At 34.5% G+C, this 16,686-nt stretch overlaps 3 protein-coding genes across 5 annotated transcripts in view; 2 read left to right on the top strand and 1 right to left on the bottom strand.

Annotated features, from left to right (window-relative positions):
• The window catches only part of castor1 (cytosolic arginine sensor for mTORC1 subunit 1), a 44,194-nt gene extending 37,337 nt beyond the window's left edge, over positions 1–6,857 (top strand). The window contains exon 10 of the mRNA XM_016572752.1: positions 6,787–6,857. The gene's annotated coding sequence lies outside the window, so the exon portion shown is untranslated. The remainder of the gene's footprint in view (positions 1–6,786) is intronic.
• On the bottom strand, positions 2,514–6,954 carry spring1 (SREBF pathway regulator in golgi 1). Its single transcript, XM_016572727.1, has 4 exons — positions 6,783–6,954; positions 5,799–5,950; positions 3,011–3,124; positions 2,514–2,597 (listed from the first exon to the last, which is right to left on the bottom strand). The coding sequence occupies exons 1-4, from the start codon at positions 6,952–6,954 to the stop codon at positions 2,514–2,516; spliced, it is 522 nt and encodes a 173-aa protein (XP_016428213.1).
• Positions 6,955–8,089: 1,135 nt separating this feature from the next.
• Positions 8,090–16,686, top strand: part of rnft2 (ring finger protein, transmembrane 2) — a 20,410-nt gene continuing 11,813 nt past the window's right edge. Inside the window, exons 1-7 of one of the 3 annotated variants that reach the window (XM_016572748.1) lie at positions 8,090–8,210; positions 10,081–10,158; positions 11,407–11,783; positions 12,617–12,739; positions 12,962–13,038; positions 13,665–13,765; positions 14,948–15,101. In XM_016572748.1, coding sequence (XP_016428234.1) covers positions 8,113–8,210; positions 10,081–10,158; positions 11,407–11,783; positions 12,617–12,739; positions 12,962–13,038; positions 13,665–13,765; positions 14,948–15,101 — 1,008 coding nt within the window. In that variant the 5' untranslated portion in view covers positions 8,090–8,112. Of the gene's footprint in view, positions 8,402–8,842; positions 8,992–10,080; positions 10,159–11,406; positions 11,784–12,616; positions 12,740–12,961; positions 13,039–13,664; positions 13,766–14,947; positions 15,102–16,686 lie in introns of those variants that run through there. The other 2 variants (XM_016572749.1, XM_016572750.1) reach the window with 2 other exon arrangements.

Here is a 16,686-nt window from a genome sequence, read left to right as displayed (position 1 = left end):
ACAATAAAATGTATTTATATCACATTTTTTTAGCTTTTCAGTATCTTGTATTTTGAGTAAACATACTGCTACTATAATTAACATTAAAAATAATATTTATACTATTACACTTCATACATATTGTCAATACCATACAACAATAAAATTGTTACAAATTCTAGTAGCCATGTGTAAAATCCTCAGAATGGTTATTGTACAAGCAGGAAGCAGGTGGTTGACTCGATATTATTGCGAAGTCTGCAGTGTAATATAACTATAGTCTCCACTGACCGTCATTAATCAAACTGTCATATGTAGCCATGAAAAAGCTTGTTAATTTTCTAATTTCAATGCAGATGTTTTTTTTTTCCCCTTTTGGAATAATCAGGATGATTAATTGGTTAATAGTAGGCATGTATCCCCAAGTGACTTCTTTATTTTGGCTGTTGGCAATTTGTATGAAAATTTGTGAAAACTATGTTTACCGAACTATACACCAGTATTTGGAGGTAAATATATACTCTTATGATTTATTGACATTGTCATAAACAATAATAGCTTTTTGGAAAGAGTAAAAGAAACTTTAACAGTGCTAATTCTTGTTCTGAAAGAAATTCAGCAGGCATCTAATCATCTAATCCAAAAGTTGTTAAGCATAAAGCCAAATATGGCAGCATTTATTCTGATGTAAGCCAAATTATGATGCATTTCCTTTCTCATATTTAATGATGTGCCAACAAAGATCCCCCTCGCCCCAAGAGTTATGGGTGATCTTTTAAATTAGAACTGACACTTGACAATGATACGTGAGTAATGGACCGTTTAAATGTTCTAGTGAATTTATACTTTCACTAACATAATGAATTACAATTTCTGTAAAATCTCACATTAGGCCTTGACAACTGTCAATTACATTCAAGAGAGCACAAATAACCTTAAGCCTAAGTAAATGAGGCAGATTAAACAAATTATATTTTTTAAAATCGAAAATCCTGTGTAATTTTTCCTAGAAATGCTTGTGAAATTGCAGCATTTGTGGCATAATATCAATTATCACTGAAGAAATCGTTACAGTAATGTATGAATTTTGTGGTAGGACTACTGTTTTGAATGAATGTGTAGATTTATGTCACCAGTATATCCGCGTTTGGATTTTCTCTATGCAAAACGCCCTTTTTTGTATCTATTTAATGGGTTTGCAAAGCGTTGTTCTTCTTCAGTATTTTTGTCTTATTTTCCAGTGCAAATATCTAAAAATTCAATATAGATGCAAAAATTACATAAGAATTCTTATTTTCCGACAAATTTATCAAAATTAAGTAAATTATCAGTTAAATATTAAATATCTGCTTGGTCAAATGAACTTAATTCAAAAAGAGGAAAACAAGTTTTCATACCCCATTGCATAAACTCAATTAAGTTCAGTTTCTCAAAAAACAAAACTTTTTCCATCTCTAGTAAATGTATCCTGATTTAAGGATGTTTAGAAATTTGTATTGGAAAACAAGACAAAAATACATTGTTTTTATGAATTTAAAGGAGACATAGATATTATGCCTTTTTTTTTTTACAATATGTAATAAGTCTCTGGTGTCCCCAGAATGTGTCTGTGAAGTTTCAGCTCAAAATACCCCACAGATAATTTATTATATAATTTTGAAAATGCCTATTTTGAGTGGAAGCAGAAACACGCTGTTTTTCGGGCCCGTCTCTTTAAATGAGACAGATGATGAGCTGCCCTTTTCCAGAATAGAGCTGCGCCATTCCAGCTGGTACCTGCTAAAAAACATCTGTTTTGGTTCCGATTATCATGTTTATCGTGCTGAAATCATGCGTTTTAAACAATATTAGTTTAAACTTCTGATAAGACGGTTTTATCGAGTGCACACATACAGAAAGCGGCTGTCACAGCATGTGAGGGTAAGTTCTTATTCACACACAAGTTTACGATAAAAATACACGAGTTACAAAAACAGTCGGTTATGTCTGTGAAGGTAAACAGCTGGGAAATAAATTGCATGTTTATTTTAGATCTGTGTGGCAGCAGCAATATACAGTAAATAAATCAATAATTCCACTGCTCTCTTGTCTTTAATTAATTAATTTAATTAACATATAGTAGTTGACATGCAGGTCGTACACATAAATCTGAGCTCACACAGCCCCTGGGTGTGAGGGGTGCTGTCAAATCGTCTGAGGTGCTTTCCATGTGTTTTTTTAGCATGAAGCAACAACACAATGACTCTTTCTGGAAACCCACCCAAAGATAAAATTAGCGAGGTTACCAAAAAAGTGGCCTAATCTTAGCATGACAAGCAGAACAAAAAAAAGAAATGGGCGGAGTCTTCGATGAGATGTTCGCCTCTGATGAGGTAAAAACGGATACTACACACTTATGCAGCGTAAAGTCTCTTTCAAGTCTTTATGATTGTGCACACAAATTACTGTTCATTTATTGGCCCATCGGGGGCCCCTGAGAAGACCTGCAAGAAATCTCCCTTCATTATTCCAAGCCGGTTCACTGGCAAACAGAGTCATATAGGCAGCAGTTCTGGTGGACTCTCACCATAGCAGTACTTCGCCTGCGGGTTCCTGTAGGTGTTTTCATGTTGGACGCTCTGAAACAAGACAACAGCAAGTGGGATTTAGTTCTGCCTGCTAAAACATGACATGAGGAAAAGCTCTAAATGACTGGCATAATCAACATCAACATGAAATACTCCAGTTTAAGCAGAGTATTTTCATGCATTCTGGTCTGGAACGCCACAAACAAGCTTAGGGTCTCTTAACTAGTTGCTTATTAGCATGCATATTACTAGAATATTAGCCATTTATTAGTACTAATTAAGCACATACTAATGCCTTATTCTACATGACCTTATTCTACATCCCTAATCCTACCCAATACCTAAACTTAACAACTACCTTACTAACTATTAATAAGCAGCAAATTAGGAATTTATCGAGGGAAAAGTCGTAGTTAATAGTGAATAATTGTTCCCTATTCTAAAGTGTTACCTGTGACGCTCACCTGGGAGGAAGTACGACACTTGGCAAGACACAACTCAAAATGATCTTCCACGGCGTTGAAGAGGTTCTGGAACCCTTCTGCTGCTCGGTTTAGAAAACGCTCCAAAAGAGGTTGCTGATTGAAAGAGAGAGAGTTTATGTCAGAGGGGAGTTTCCAACGAAAGTGGCCTAATTTTGTATTCCAGTTAGGTGGTACACTTTTTTTTTTTGCCAGAATAGTGTCATCAACATAAAAATGCAACAATCATTTGTAGCAGTTTTGTCAAACAGACTTTCATTTAATTTCAATCATTTCAACTGCACTCGTTAACATTCGCTTGTCAAGTAAGTGCAATTTCTAAAAAATAAAAAAAAATTCTGATATATATATCCTTTATATATATATATACAGGTGCATCTCAATAAATTAGAATGTCGTGGAAAAGTTCATTTATTTCAGTAATTCAACTCAAATTGTGAAACTCGTGTATTAAATAAATTCAGTGCACACAGACTGAAGTAGTTTAAGTCTTTGGTTCTTTTAATTGTGATGATTTTGGTTCACATTTAACAAAAACCCACCAATTCACTATCTCAACTAATTAGAATATGGTGACATGCCAATTAGCTAATCAACTCAAAACACCTGCAACGGTTTCCTGAGCCTTCAAAATGGTCTCTCAGTTTGGTTCACTAGGCTACACAATCATGGGGAAGACTGCTGATCTGACAGTTGTCCAGAAGACAATCATTGACACCCTTCACAAGGAGGGTAAGCCACAAACATTCATTGCCAAAGAAGCTGGCTGTTCACAGAGTGCTGTATCCAAGCATGTTAACAGAAAGTTGAGTGGAAGGAAAAAGATGCACAACCAACCGAGAGAACTGCAGCCTTATGAGGATTGTCAAGCAAAATCTATTCAAGAATTTGAGTGAACTTCACAAGGAATGGACTGAGGCTGGGGTCAAGGCATCAAGAGCCACCACACACAGACGTGTCAAGGAATTTGGCTACAGTTGTCGTATTCCTCTTGTTAAGCCACTCCTGAACCACAGACAACGTCAGAGGCGTCTTACCTGGGCTAAGGAGAAGAAGAACTGGACTGTTGCCCAGTGGTCCAAAGTCCTTTTTTCAGATGAGAGCAAGTTTTGTATTTCATTTGGAAACCAAGGTCTTAGAGTCTGGAGGAAGGGTGGAGAAGCTCATAGCCCAAGTTGCTTGAAGTCCAGTGTTAAGTTTCCACAGTCTGTGATGATTTGGGGTGCAATGTCATCTGCTGGTGTTGGTCCATTGTGTTTTTTGAAAACCAACGTCACTGCACCCGTTTACCAAGAAATTTTGGAGCACTTCATGCTTCCTTCTGCTGACCAGCTTTTTGAAGATGCTGATTTCATTTTCCAGCAGGATTTGGCACCTGCTCACACTGCCAAAAGCACCAAAAGTTGGTTAAATGACCATGGTGTTGGTGTGCTTGACTGGCCAGCAAACTCACCAGACCTTAACCCCATAGAGAATCTATGGGGTATTGTCAAGAGGAAAATGAGAAACAAGAGACCAAAAAATGCAGATGAGCTGAAGGCCACTGTCAAAGAAACCTGGGCTTCCATACCACCTCAGTAGTGCCACAAACTGATCACCTCCATGCCACGCTGAATTGAGGCAGTAATTAAAGCAAATGGAGCCCCTACCAAGTATTGAGTACATGTGCAGTAAATGAACATACTTTCCAGAAGGCTAAAAATGTTTTTTTTATTGGTCTTAATAAGTATTCTAATTTGTTGAGATAGTGAGTTGGTGGGTTTTTGTTAAATGTGAGCCAAAATCATCACAATTAAAAGAACCAAAGGCTTAAACTACTTCAGTCTGTGTGCATTGAATTTATTTAATACACGAGTTTCACAATTTGAGTTGAATTACTGAAATAAATGAACTTTTCCACGACATTCTAATTTATTGAGATGCACCTGTATAACATTTTACCAAGAAATTGCATAATAATGCATTCAAACTAGGGAACCAGTCTTCTTTTGTGGCAACTCCACAACATGTTGCAACACATTTCTGTTGCACTCACTAAACGGAAAATACAAACCACAATGAGTCTCAATATTTTTGAAGTGGCATTTTACAAAAAAGACTGGATACTGTATGACACTTCAAGTGACCTAGTGACCTGTGCTGTTTGCTACAAGTGGAAGGATACATAGAAAAAGTCTTAGATCTTTGAGTTCAGCTCATGAAAAATGGGAGCAAAAACAAGTGTTGCGTTTATAATTTTGTTCAGTATATATATATATATATATATATTCTTACTTCACCTGACATCAAGTTCACTTTAGACCCTGATTACAACCATTCAAGTAAAAACACTCATGACATCCATCACTGTAAACCCTAATGCTCAGAATAATTAATTGGTAGTTGGTAATTGGTAATGAATTAATTCCTATTGGGAAGGACAAACTTAAATTAAACAAATTAACCTTGATGAGTATTCATAAATTTCTTTCGGGTTCATGAAATTGACACATTTTAAGTAACCTGAATTGTTTAATTGTTTTGAATTTAATGAACTTGTTTCTTTTAATTTAGAGGAGCTTACATTTAACTGAAACTGGGCAGGGGATTTTCTATTACCCACCATGCTTTGCATCAGATAAGATATTTAATGTAATTTTGAGTTCTGCTAACTTATTAGGGTTAACAGTGTCCTCAATATTTCAAGTTAAGAGAACTTAAAGTACTTCAATTTAGACACCCTGAATGATTTGTGTAATAACATAAGATAAAAATATGTTGTTTGAAGTACCTTATCCGGTTGGAGGCAGCAGGAAACGCAGAACTCATAGATGCTACAGCAGCCATTGGCCAAACAGCTTGTACAGACATGCTGGCTTGAGCTGGGAGCATTAACATTACAACATCCATTCACCAGTAAATCCTTCCTCTCACACACATAACCTGCAGAGACAGAAAAGTCTGTGTTAAATTGAACATTGGTTACATGTGAATACACAAAAGCTACACAAAAGGGACCTGTTAACAGTTTGAGCTGCACATTCAAGCACTGTGTGGTTAGCAATTGTGTGCTGTGAACCCAAGTTACAATTTAACCAATTTGTCCCGATACTTTCCTGTCACTCTCCTTATTATCTACTTTCATATGCTTCCGCATAAAAAGGCAAAGTGCTCCTGCCAAAGTAATAATAATCTTTGCAACTTGTCTAAATCAATTTGCAATTGCTACACCCCTGTATATGCCTCAAATTATTACAATTTTACCAATGTAAAGGTTTGTCTTGTGCCACTCAGAAATTTTTCCTATTAACCAGATGCATTAATGCTATCACCTTGTGAAACTATAGTTATAATTAACCACATTTCCTGCCCAAATTTCATTATGATTTTAAGATAAGACACTACATGCAAAACATGAATTTTTTATACATGCATTCATATGCATTTTTTCAGGCACTGATCAATTTTGAGATTTTAGGCTATTTTGCTTACATAACTTGTCTTTTATTAAAATAGTGGAAAGAAAACAATTAAAATACACCTTTAAGTTTTTCATTTAATTTTATTACACACATCCGTAGATTTTAATTACTATACATATCTTTAAAGGCCATTTTCTATCATGCACTGAGCCAGAAATGTCCACTTCAGCAGCACTTACATACACCAAACTTTACAGTTTTATTCATATCTATATTCTGAAAGTTTTTACACAGGGGTTTATTAACAGATAATTTACCTGAAATATATTGAACATTTTATCCCCATCACTTACCCAGTTCATCCGTGAGAAGGCTCTTTCCCTGAATGGAGTTTCTGCACTGTGAGATCTGCCTGCTGCTGTTGCCCAGGATGAACTTGATCTTCCACTGGATGTGATGATCCGAGTCCCTCGCCTCCAGGAGGGTCCGATCACGGATGGTTCGCTCCTCCTGTACACAGTACATGTCATATACAAAAATGTCATTCCTTTGACATTATATGCTTCATCACCTCTCAGCATATCGGTGATCATTAGTTTTTTATTGGTAGCATCAATCCAATTAGAACAAGATTGGAGCACTTTTTTCCATAAATTTTATTCGCGTCAATATTAAAATAAGTGTTTGTTTAAGATTGTGCACAACAGTTCACCATTAAACAGTTAAATTATGTTTTCAAATGGTGTAAAAAAAATAAAATGTAATATCTAACAAAAGTTAGTAATAAAAAATAATAAATGTTTTTGAACAAAGTCTCTTCTGCTCACCAAGGCTGCATTTATTTGATCGAAAATACAATAGAATGGTAATATTGTGAAATATTATAATTTAAAATAACTCTTTCCTTTTTGAGTATATTGTAAAATTACATTTTATTTCCTGTGAAGCAAAGCTGAATTTTCAGCAGCCATTACTCTTCAGTGTCACACGATCCTTCAGAAATCATTCTAATATGCTGATTGCTGCTCAAGAAACATTTATTAGTATTATTATCAGTGCTGAATTATTGTATTATTTGATGCTTATGGAAACCATGATACACTACCAACCACTCAAAAGTACAATTAATACTTTTATTCAGCAGGGTTGTGTTAAATTGATGGAAAATGACACTAATAACATTTATAATGTTACAAAAGATTGCAAATAAATGCTGTTTTCCCAAACCTTCTATTCATCAAAGAATCCTAAAAAAAATGGAAATCCACAAAAATGGATTTTGAAAAAAAAAAAAAAAAAATCCAATATGAGTTTTAAAAACGGTTTGATAATAGTAAGAACCATTCTGAATAATTTATCATCAATAATAATTGAGCAGCAAATCAGCATATTTGAACGATTTCTGAAGGATCACGTGACACTGAAGACTGGAGTAATGATACTGAAAATTCAGCTTTGCATCACAGGAATAAATTACATTGTAAAGCATATTTCAGTAGAAAACAGTTATTTTGAATTGTAATAATATTTCACAATTTTACTGTATTTTTTGTATTAAATAAATGCAGCCTTGGTGAGCATAAGAGACTTGTTAAAAAAAAAATCTTGGTTCCTCCCAATAGTGTAGACACAGCAGCATCAACAACACTACATACCTGTTTGAGGGTGCTGGAGAGAAAGTAGATGAGCGACAATGCGAACACGACCCCCAGAACCCAACGCTTGCGCAAGAGCCGGCGGAACACCATGGAGGCGTTCTTCTGGATGTGCACCAGGGCCAGGTAGATGCGATGGAGCTAAATAGACAGCACTGGTGATCTCAGACAGAGAGATCCAGCTGGTTCACTCAACACAACATCTCTTGCATCACAAACACTCACTGTCACTGGCAGCGATCGGATGGAGAATAAGTTACGTATTATCCGACACGGGCCGCCAATAGAGATCGATTACCGTCCTAAGTTGTCAAACAGTGAGTTTTATAAACATTTAACCCATTTTAGGCATGAAATGTTCATTAGGAAGATTATACATTGGTATGTCTTGCACTGACAGATGGAGCTGCAAAAACAAACAAAACCAGACTGTTATCAGTTCGATTAAAATGTGCGCGGGGTTAACCTAATTAATCGATTCTAATCTTCGCTGGTATATTTAAATAATAAGATTTGCAGAAATCAACCGGCACAACAACAGCTCTCTCCATGCGGAAATGCGGAGCAACGACGCGTCGTGATTGGCTGCCCACCGTGTGTACTTCCGGAAACAAATCGGTTCACATCCGCTCTACAGCCTGCATCGAGTGATGCTTTCACATTTCTGAGGTTTATGTTCAACATTATTACGAAAAACAGCGTTTAAAGCGTCGTTTGTGTGTGTCTGAAATGCGGAGCAACGACGCGTCGTGATTGGCTGCCCACCGTGTGTACTTCCGGAAACAAATCGGTTCACATCCGCTCTACAGCCTGCATCATTGAGTGATGCTTTCACATTTCTGAGGTTTATGTTCAACATTATTACGAAAAACAGCGTTTAAAGCGTCGTTTGTAAGCTATGATGAAGGTAAGATAATTCTGCTCGTTTCTTTGACATTAGATGGGCGTTTAAATCGAAAAAAAAAGCAATATTCAATATTCAAAGGCTCATGTTCATTCATGACATGTTCCAACAATGTAGAAATATTAGTTTGTCATAAAATAATATAGTTACTATAGTTATTATTACTACACCGCTATCATAAACAATTAACAACATAGAAAATTAAATCTGTGAAACTGTGGTTACCAGAGTAAAGACTTTCTTTCTTTCTTTCTTTCTTTGACCTTTATTCTATCTATCTATCTATCTATCTATCTATCTATCTATCTATCTATCTATCTGTCTGTCTGTCTGTCTGTCTGTACTGCTACACACACAAAACAAGGCAAATAGCCAAAACATAAATAGCCAGGTGTCTGTCTATCTATCTGTCTATCTATACACAATTACACATACATATGTTCACACAGACACGTGCATGTTATGATTTATCGTTCTTTCACCCAGTAATGATGAAATTTGTGTCATCATTTACGCACTTCTGTCTTTTGAAATGCTTATGACTTTCTTTCTTCTGTGGGACAGAATAGGAGTTATTCATAGTTGTGTCTAAGCTGCTCTTTTCCATTAAGTGAAAGAGAAAGGTGACTTTGGATGTCAAGCAAGATTGCCAGGGAACAATGAAATTTCAGCCTGTTCCTCATACAGAGATATCATGTAGACTAGCAATACACTCACAAAGAAGCATGGACCAGTGCTTTTTTTAAATATTGTTTATGGAGTATGAAAGCCCCTTGTCACAGTTTCATTGTATGGAAGAAAGTAGTTCATTATAGTGGCTGGTTAACTTCTCTTTTTGTGTTCCACAGAAGAGATGTAGTCACATGAACTATCCCTTACACATATATATATATATGTATGTATATTTCACAATTTCATAATCTAAACATTTCCTATTGCTTATGTGTCACAATATCCTGTTGTGCTGTGTAATTCCATACAATGTCCTTTTGCACAATTTAATTGTAATCGTTTTATGTACATATACTTTGAAACGCAACCATTTTTTCATACATTTTTCATAAATCTGTGTTTCTTTTTGTTTCTCTCCAGTTTTGGAGCTCCTGGTGATAAAGTGGGTGCCATGCAGAGACGCCACAGCAGCAACACTGAGGGCATGCCACCAGAAAGGTTGGATTTCACTCATCTAATCTAAACATGTTTACATTTTTTAGTTTCCCATCCTACTAAAAATAATTTTAGTTAACCATCCTTAGTTAACCAGCTTCACCAGTTAAGTCACTGTAACGTGACAAACAGACTAAGTTGCTGAATGCATGGGAATACCTGCATTTCAATCACTGAGCAAGTACACATGGGAAGTGAGAAATTAGTTTGAGAGCGATTAATATTATGTTACCTTAGTTGCTTAAACATTTGAAATAATTTTGCAATGTTTTTGAAAGATGTCTCTTATGCTCACCAAAGCTGAATTTATTTTATCAAAAATACAGGAAAAACATTAATGTTGTGATATATTTTTATACTTTAAAGGAACTGTTTTCTATTTGAACATGATCCTTCAGAATTCATTCTAATATGCTGATTCACTACTCAAGAAACATTTGCTATCAATGCTGAAACTTTTTGTTTCTTAATATTTTTGTGGAAACCGTGATACACTACCTTTCAAAATTTTATGGTAAGATTAAAAAAGAAGAAAGAAAGAAATTAATACTTTTATTCAGCAAGGATGTATTAAATTGAACAAACATGACAGTAAAGACATATACTGTATAAAGTTACAAATAAATACTGTTCTTTTGAATTTAATTTGATCAAAGAATTCTAAAAAGATGCATCACAATTCCCACAAAAATAATAAGCAGCAAAAACTGTTTTCAGCATTGATAAATAAGAACATTTTTAATATTTGAGTACCAATAAAAAATTAAACACAAAATCAGCATATTAGAATGATTTCTGAAGTATCACGTGACACTGACATTTTAAAATGTAGTCAAATGGAAAATGGTTATTTTAGATTGTAATAATATTTCACAATATTACTGTTTGTACTGAATTACTATTCATTATTATTTATTAATCAAATAAATGCAGCCTTGGTGAGCATAAGAGGCTTATTTCAAAATATTTAAACATCTCATGTCAACAAATTAGATGTATTTTATTTTTAAGGTTACCTCTGTTTTGTTTGTATCCAATTATCAGTTTTGTTTATTTTGTATAATTATTTTTATATAATTATCTTTTAGAATAACACTTTCTTGTAATCATGCTGATGTTGTGTAGTTATTGGAAGCCCAGCAAAAAAAACAAAAAAAACGTTATTATTGATCCCGTCAAGTATGTGTCAGAATATCAGATCTGATTAGACTTTGCAGTGTAAATGCAGCCTGCTTTCTTGTCATTTTGTAGGAACAGGAGTCAAGCTCTCGGTTCAGAGAGCAGCCTTGATGAAGGAGGAGTGTTTGACTGTCTGAAGCCAGACTCTCCTACGTCGCCCCAGCAGCTCTTCTCTGGTCTGGTGGGCGTCTCTGCTGGGAACGTGTCCTCAGCTCCTTTCCAGGCTGCAGGGCTGGTTCTGGGTTCTCCACCGGATGTCTTCATCCAGATGGCGTCCTCATCGAGGGACGAAGGCTCTCACCGGACGGAGAACCCACCTTATCTCCCTCGCCCTCCTCAGCACCATCATCATCATCACCACCATCATCATCCTCACTCCGGCCAGCACCGCTCTTCTCTCCTGCATGCGGCCACCTCTGCTGAGAGACACGGGAGTAGAGATGATGGAAGTAAGAGCTTCTGTGTTTCTTATTATCATCAACGCTCAAAACAGTGCCGCTGTTTAAAGGGGACATTGGATGCCCATTTTCCACAAGTTGTTATGATTCATTAGGGTCTTCATGAAATGTAACTTACTGGTTAAAATTCTTCAATGGTCGTGTAAAACAACACCCTTTTTAGCTTGTCAAAAGCTACCCGTTTCGGTGCATGTCTCTTTAAATGATAATGAGCTACTGCTCACCCAAAAATGTGAAAATTTCATCCGATGTCCCCTTTAATATTTTTGTGGAAACCGTGGTACATATTTTTCAGGATTCTTCATAAATGTATTTACTGTCACTTTTGATCAATGTAATGCTAAATAAAAGTGTTAATTTCTTTTTTTTTTAAATTATATAATTTATATTTTTATATTTTCCATTTTGTTGTGTGTTTTTGTCATTTTTAGTAGTTTTTGTTTTTATTTGTTTATATATTTTTTATTAATTTTTATTTCACTTTTAGTTTTAGTTATTTCGGTACATCAAATTAAACTAAATTAAAATTAGAAATGTTGCTAGTTGGAGAAAAAAAAAATATTGGAGAAAAAAAAATATATATATATTATTATTTCAGTTAACATTTATATATATATATTTAAAAAAAAAGGTTTTTAATAGGTTTTTGTGGGTTATTAATGCATTTTTAGATTTAAAAACCATCCAAAATTAAATCTAAAAATGCATTAATAACCTACAGTGTGGATAAGACTTAATGTTGACATTTAAAATTGTCGTGAAAGCAGTGGTATTTATCTCAGTATTTAGCAATAAAGCTGTCTCCCATAACTGCCTGTTCCCAGGTGATGATGCCTCTACACCAGCTCCTGCTCTCTCTGAGCTCAAGGCCATGGTCACATGGCTTCAGAGGGGATTCCCTTTTATCCTCATTCTCCTCGCTAAAAACTGCTTTCAGCACAAGCTTGGTAGGTTCAATATATTATGAGCTGCCTTTGTTGTTGAAGGCATGGGTCAAAATCACAGCTGTTAACACTGAGATTGTTTTTCTCTGATATGCAATGTAAAGCCACTGGTGTTTTCATTATGTTGGAATGGATATTATAATGATGTTAATGTTCAGTGTCTTTTCAGGTGATATGTGAAATACAAGGTGCTGATTCTCTCATGATTCTCTTTGTATTTCTCAGGAATTGCTATTTGCATTGGAATGATCAGCACATTTGCCTTTGCTAACTCAAAGCTGAAGCATCAGGTGGCATTGCGGGTGAGATTCTGTTCAGTTCATTGTTTTATACTATAATTATATTACTGACTCTTCCGGTTCCTGCATTCAGACATTTGCATTTGACCTCAAGCAAAAGGTCCATGTAATACCCATGTACTACCGTTTAAACATTTAGAGTGGGTTAAGATTATTTTAGTGTTCTTAAAAGAAGTCTCTTATGCGCAACTGAGACTAACTTTATTTGATCAAAAAATACAGTAAAAGTAGTAATATTATGAAATATTATTACAATTTAATATATGTTTTCTATTTGAAAATATTTTAAAATGTGAAGCAAAGCTGAATTTTCAGCATCATTACTCCAGTCTTCAGTGTCACATGATCCTTCAGAAATCATTCTAATATCTGCTGATTTGGTCCTCAAAAACCATTGAAACTGATTTTTTTTCTTTTCTTTTCAGGCTTCTTTGATGAATAGAAAGTTCAAAAGAACAGCATTTATTTGAAATGGAAATCTTTTGATCAGTTTATTACGTCCTTGCTGAATAATATTAATTTCTTTAAAAAAAAATCGTACTGATTTTAAACTGTATAATTTCATAAGGAGCGATTGTTCTGTTGAGGACATGCTGTATGTGTCTCATTGTGCATGGATATATTTTCAGGAGGAGAGGTCTGTGTTTACCACCCTCTGGATTATGATCTTTCTCGCTGGCAACATTGTGTATGTGTATTACACATTCAGTGCAGAGGAACTTCACAACAGGTACTGTACTGTTCATTCGTTTCAATCACCATCATAACTGATTATATGTGTCAAACATTCATCTGTTTTTATGTTATCTTGGATGTTCTAAGGACATTGTTGTTGTTGTTGTTGTTTTTGCCTTATTCATTTGAAAAATTTCATTTACTCCATGTTTTCATTTTGCAGAGTGATCTCTCATTGTATGTTTGTGTTTATTAGCATTTGTGAGTATTTAGTTTCCCATCATTTTTCATTATTCACATTTGAATCATCTTTTAAATTAAAGCATTCACTGGTTTTCATTTTTAGTTTTTTTTTTTTTTGTGTTGTTATTTCATATACACTGCTGTTCAAAAGTTTGAGGTTGGATGCTTTTTTAGATGTTTTTGAAATAAATTTCTTATGCTCACCAAGGCTGCATTTATTTGATCAAAATACAGTAAAACAGCAACACTGTGAAATATTACTACAATTTAAAATAATACATTTCAATATGATTTTAAAAAAAGCTGAATTTCAGCATCATTACTCCAGTCTTCAGTGTCACATGATCCTTCAGAAATCATTCTAATATCTGCTGATTTGCAGCTGAGGAAACATTTATTTTTTAAGATTTATTTATTTTTTTTTCATTTGATGCCTTTATTTAAATAGGACAGTAGGTGGACAGGAAACTAAGTGGGAGAGAGAGAGAGAGAGAGGGGGATTGGCTCGGGAAAGGTCTGCCAGCAGGGACTCAAACTCGGGATGCCCGACAGGAAACATTTCTTATGATTATCAATGTTGATAACAGTTGTGCTGCTTAATACTTTTGTGTAAACTGTGATACTTTTTTTTTTTTTTCAAGATTCTTTCATGAATAGAAGGTTCAAAAGAACAGCATTTATTTTAAATCGAAATCCTTTGTAACATAAAAAATGTCTTTACTGTCACTTTTGATCAATTTAATGCATCCTTGATTAATAAATGTATTGATTTCTTTCAAAATAAACTTTTGAACAGTAATGTATCGTAAATAAATATTATAAATGTATATAATATTCTATCATTTGTATTTAAAATTCTATCATTAAATACAAATGATAGAATATTATATACATTTATAATATAAAATTCTATCATTTGTATTTAAGTTATATTATTATAAATGACTATAATAGAATAAATATAAAAAATAATATATGTATATTTTCCCCCCAGCCTTATTTTTGCGAAGCCAAACATCAACAGTTATGATTTCTTTGACCTGATCTGGGCTGTTGGAATAACAGATTTTGTGCTGAAATATTTCACCATCGAGCTTAAATGCCTCATTCTGTTCCTGCCTAAAATGATCCTCGCTTTCAAGTCCAGGGTAAGATGACAACTTTCCATGTTTTACATTACTACTATTTTAGTGTACCGTGTCAGAAAGTACAGTCCTACGGTAAATATCACTTGCATATTGGTCAATCGATATATAATTTTTACACTGAAAAAAAAAAAAAAATTTGGTGTAAGATTTACTGTGAAATAATTTTTACTTAGAAATTGCTAGTAAATTTCACAAATAATTACTGAAGAAGGTAACGAATTAAACATGACATTTAGACTGAAATAATACTTTAGTCTAAAACATGCTTAAATTTAATTTTTGTTTTATTTACAACTTTGAAGAATAGTTTTCTACAGTGTACTATCTGATGCTCATAATGATATTTAGAGAAGTGGCTGATATATATTTTAATTTTCCACAATAGTCTTGTGGTAAAATGCAGAAATGGTTTGTTGCGTACAAACAGAAACAGAACATATTCATGTCAGTTCTCTTTGATGAATGTTTGATTCTTCTGTATGTTTGTAATGCATTCCTTTTTTATGGTCTAATGGGCTTAAAATCAATCGTGAGTCAAATAACAGGGTTTCCGCGGGGTCTTAAAAAGTCTTAAATTTAGTTGTATCAAATTTAAGGCCTTAATTATGATTTCAAGGGGTCTTAAATTTGGGGACGGAAAGACCAGAATTGCGATATGGCTGAATGTGACGATTAAACTTCAAAAGGCTAACGTTATGATTTCATTGAATAAACACGAGCCCGGCACATTCAAAGTCCGGTGCTGCGCTGCTTTGTGTTTTGCTGTTACCGGGGAAACAGTTATATTTTTACCAAACGCTCCACCTGCTGGCAGAGAATGAATGAGCATTTTCAATAATGGTTGTTCAGAGTTCAGACCAATGTGAAAATCAACCCACGTTTTTACCCTGCAAACACGCGGAGCTTTAAATGTGAACTGGTGGATCGATAAGAAGACAATGCATTATAAAAATGTAAACATAGGGGTGTGTGATATGTAGATCTGTGAAAATATCGTAATTGTTGTTTTAATGATGTGCGATTTGATATTATGCGTATATCGCGAAAAGCAAACACAAAACACAACTACAGACTACAGAGTGCACACATACATTAGGTGATGAAGTCTAGTAGGTTAGACTAGTGCGCGTGCGCATTTAGTGCATGTTCTTTCACTGCATGAATCAGTCTATTAAAATGCATTTAGAATTATCACATAATTTAAGATATGGGGCAGAAAATGTATATATTTATATCATTTCAATATCACACGAAGAGTACAGTTTTTTTTTTTTCTCCAAAAGTAAGCATGATTACAAATGTGATATTAATTTTGTACAACTGTTCAATAAACAAGCAGTTAATATTAAGAGACTTACGTTTTAGACACCATTTCCTGTTTTTGGAAAATTCTCTATTTCTCCAACGAAAATAAGTTCAAACACAGCCACAGCACTGTTTTGCGTCTCTGAGGAACAGGACGCTGTTTTGTTCCTGAATGAATCAAGCGTTTAAATGATTCGGTTCAAACGCAATGACTCACTTATTAACAGTGACTTGCTTCCACCTACTGGCGGTTTTAATTCACATTTAAAGTACCTTTTCA

The sequence above is a fragment of the Sinocyclocheilus rhinocerous genome, unplaced genomic scaffold (assembly GCF_001515625.1).
Source record: "Sinocyclocheilus rhinocerous isolate Xijiao unplaced genomic scaffold, SAMN03320098_v1.1 scaffold352, whole genome shotgun sequence".
In the NCBI taxonomy this organism is placed as follows: domain Eukaryota; kingdom Metazoa; phylum Chordata; class Actinopteri; order Cypriniformes; family Cyprinidae; genus Sinocyclocheilus; species Sinocyclocheilus rhinocerous.
The sequence above is the reverse complement of the archived record's forward strand: the minus strand, read 5'-3'. Positions and strand labels throughout refer to the sequence as shown.

Excerpts from the sequence above, each read along its gene's own strand:
- spring1 (XM_016572727.1), bottom strand. The coding sequence starts at position 6,954 with ATGTACTGTGTACAGGAGGAGCGAACCATCCGTGATCGGACCCTCCTG. Across the intron at positions 5,951-6,782 it reads CCTTCTCACGGATGAACTGG|GTTATGTGTGTGAGAGGAAG; the intron begins GTAAGTGATGGG and ends CTGTCTCTGCAG. Across the intron at positions 2,598-3,010 it reads AGTGTCGTACTTCCTCCCAG|AGCGTCCAACATGAAAACAC; the intron begins GTGAGCGTCACA and ends GTCTTGTTTCAG.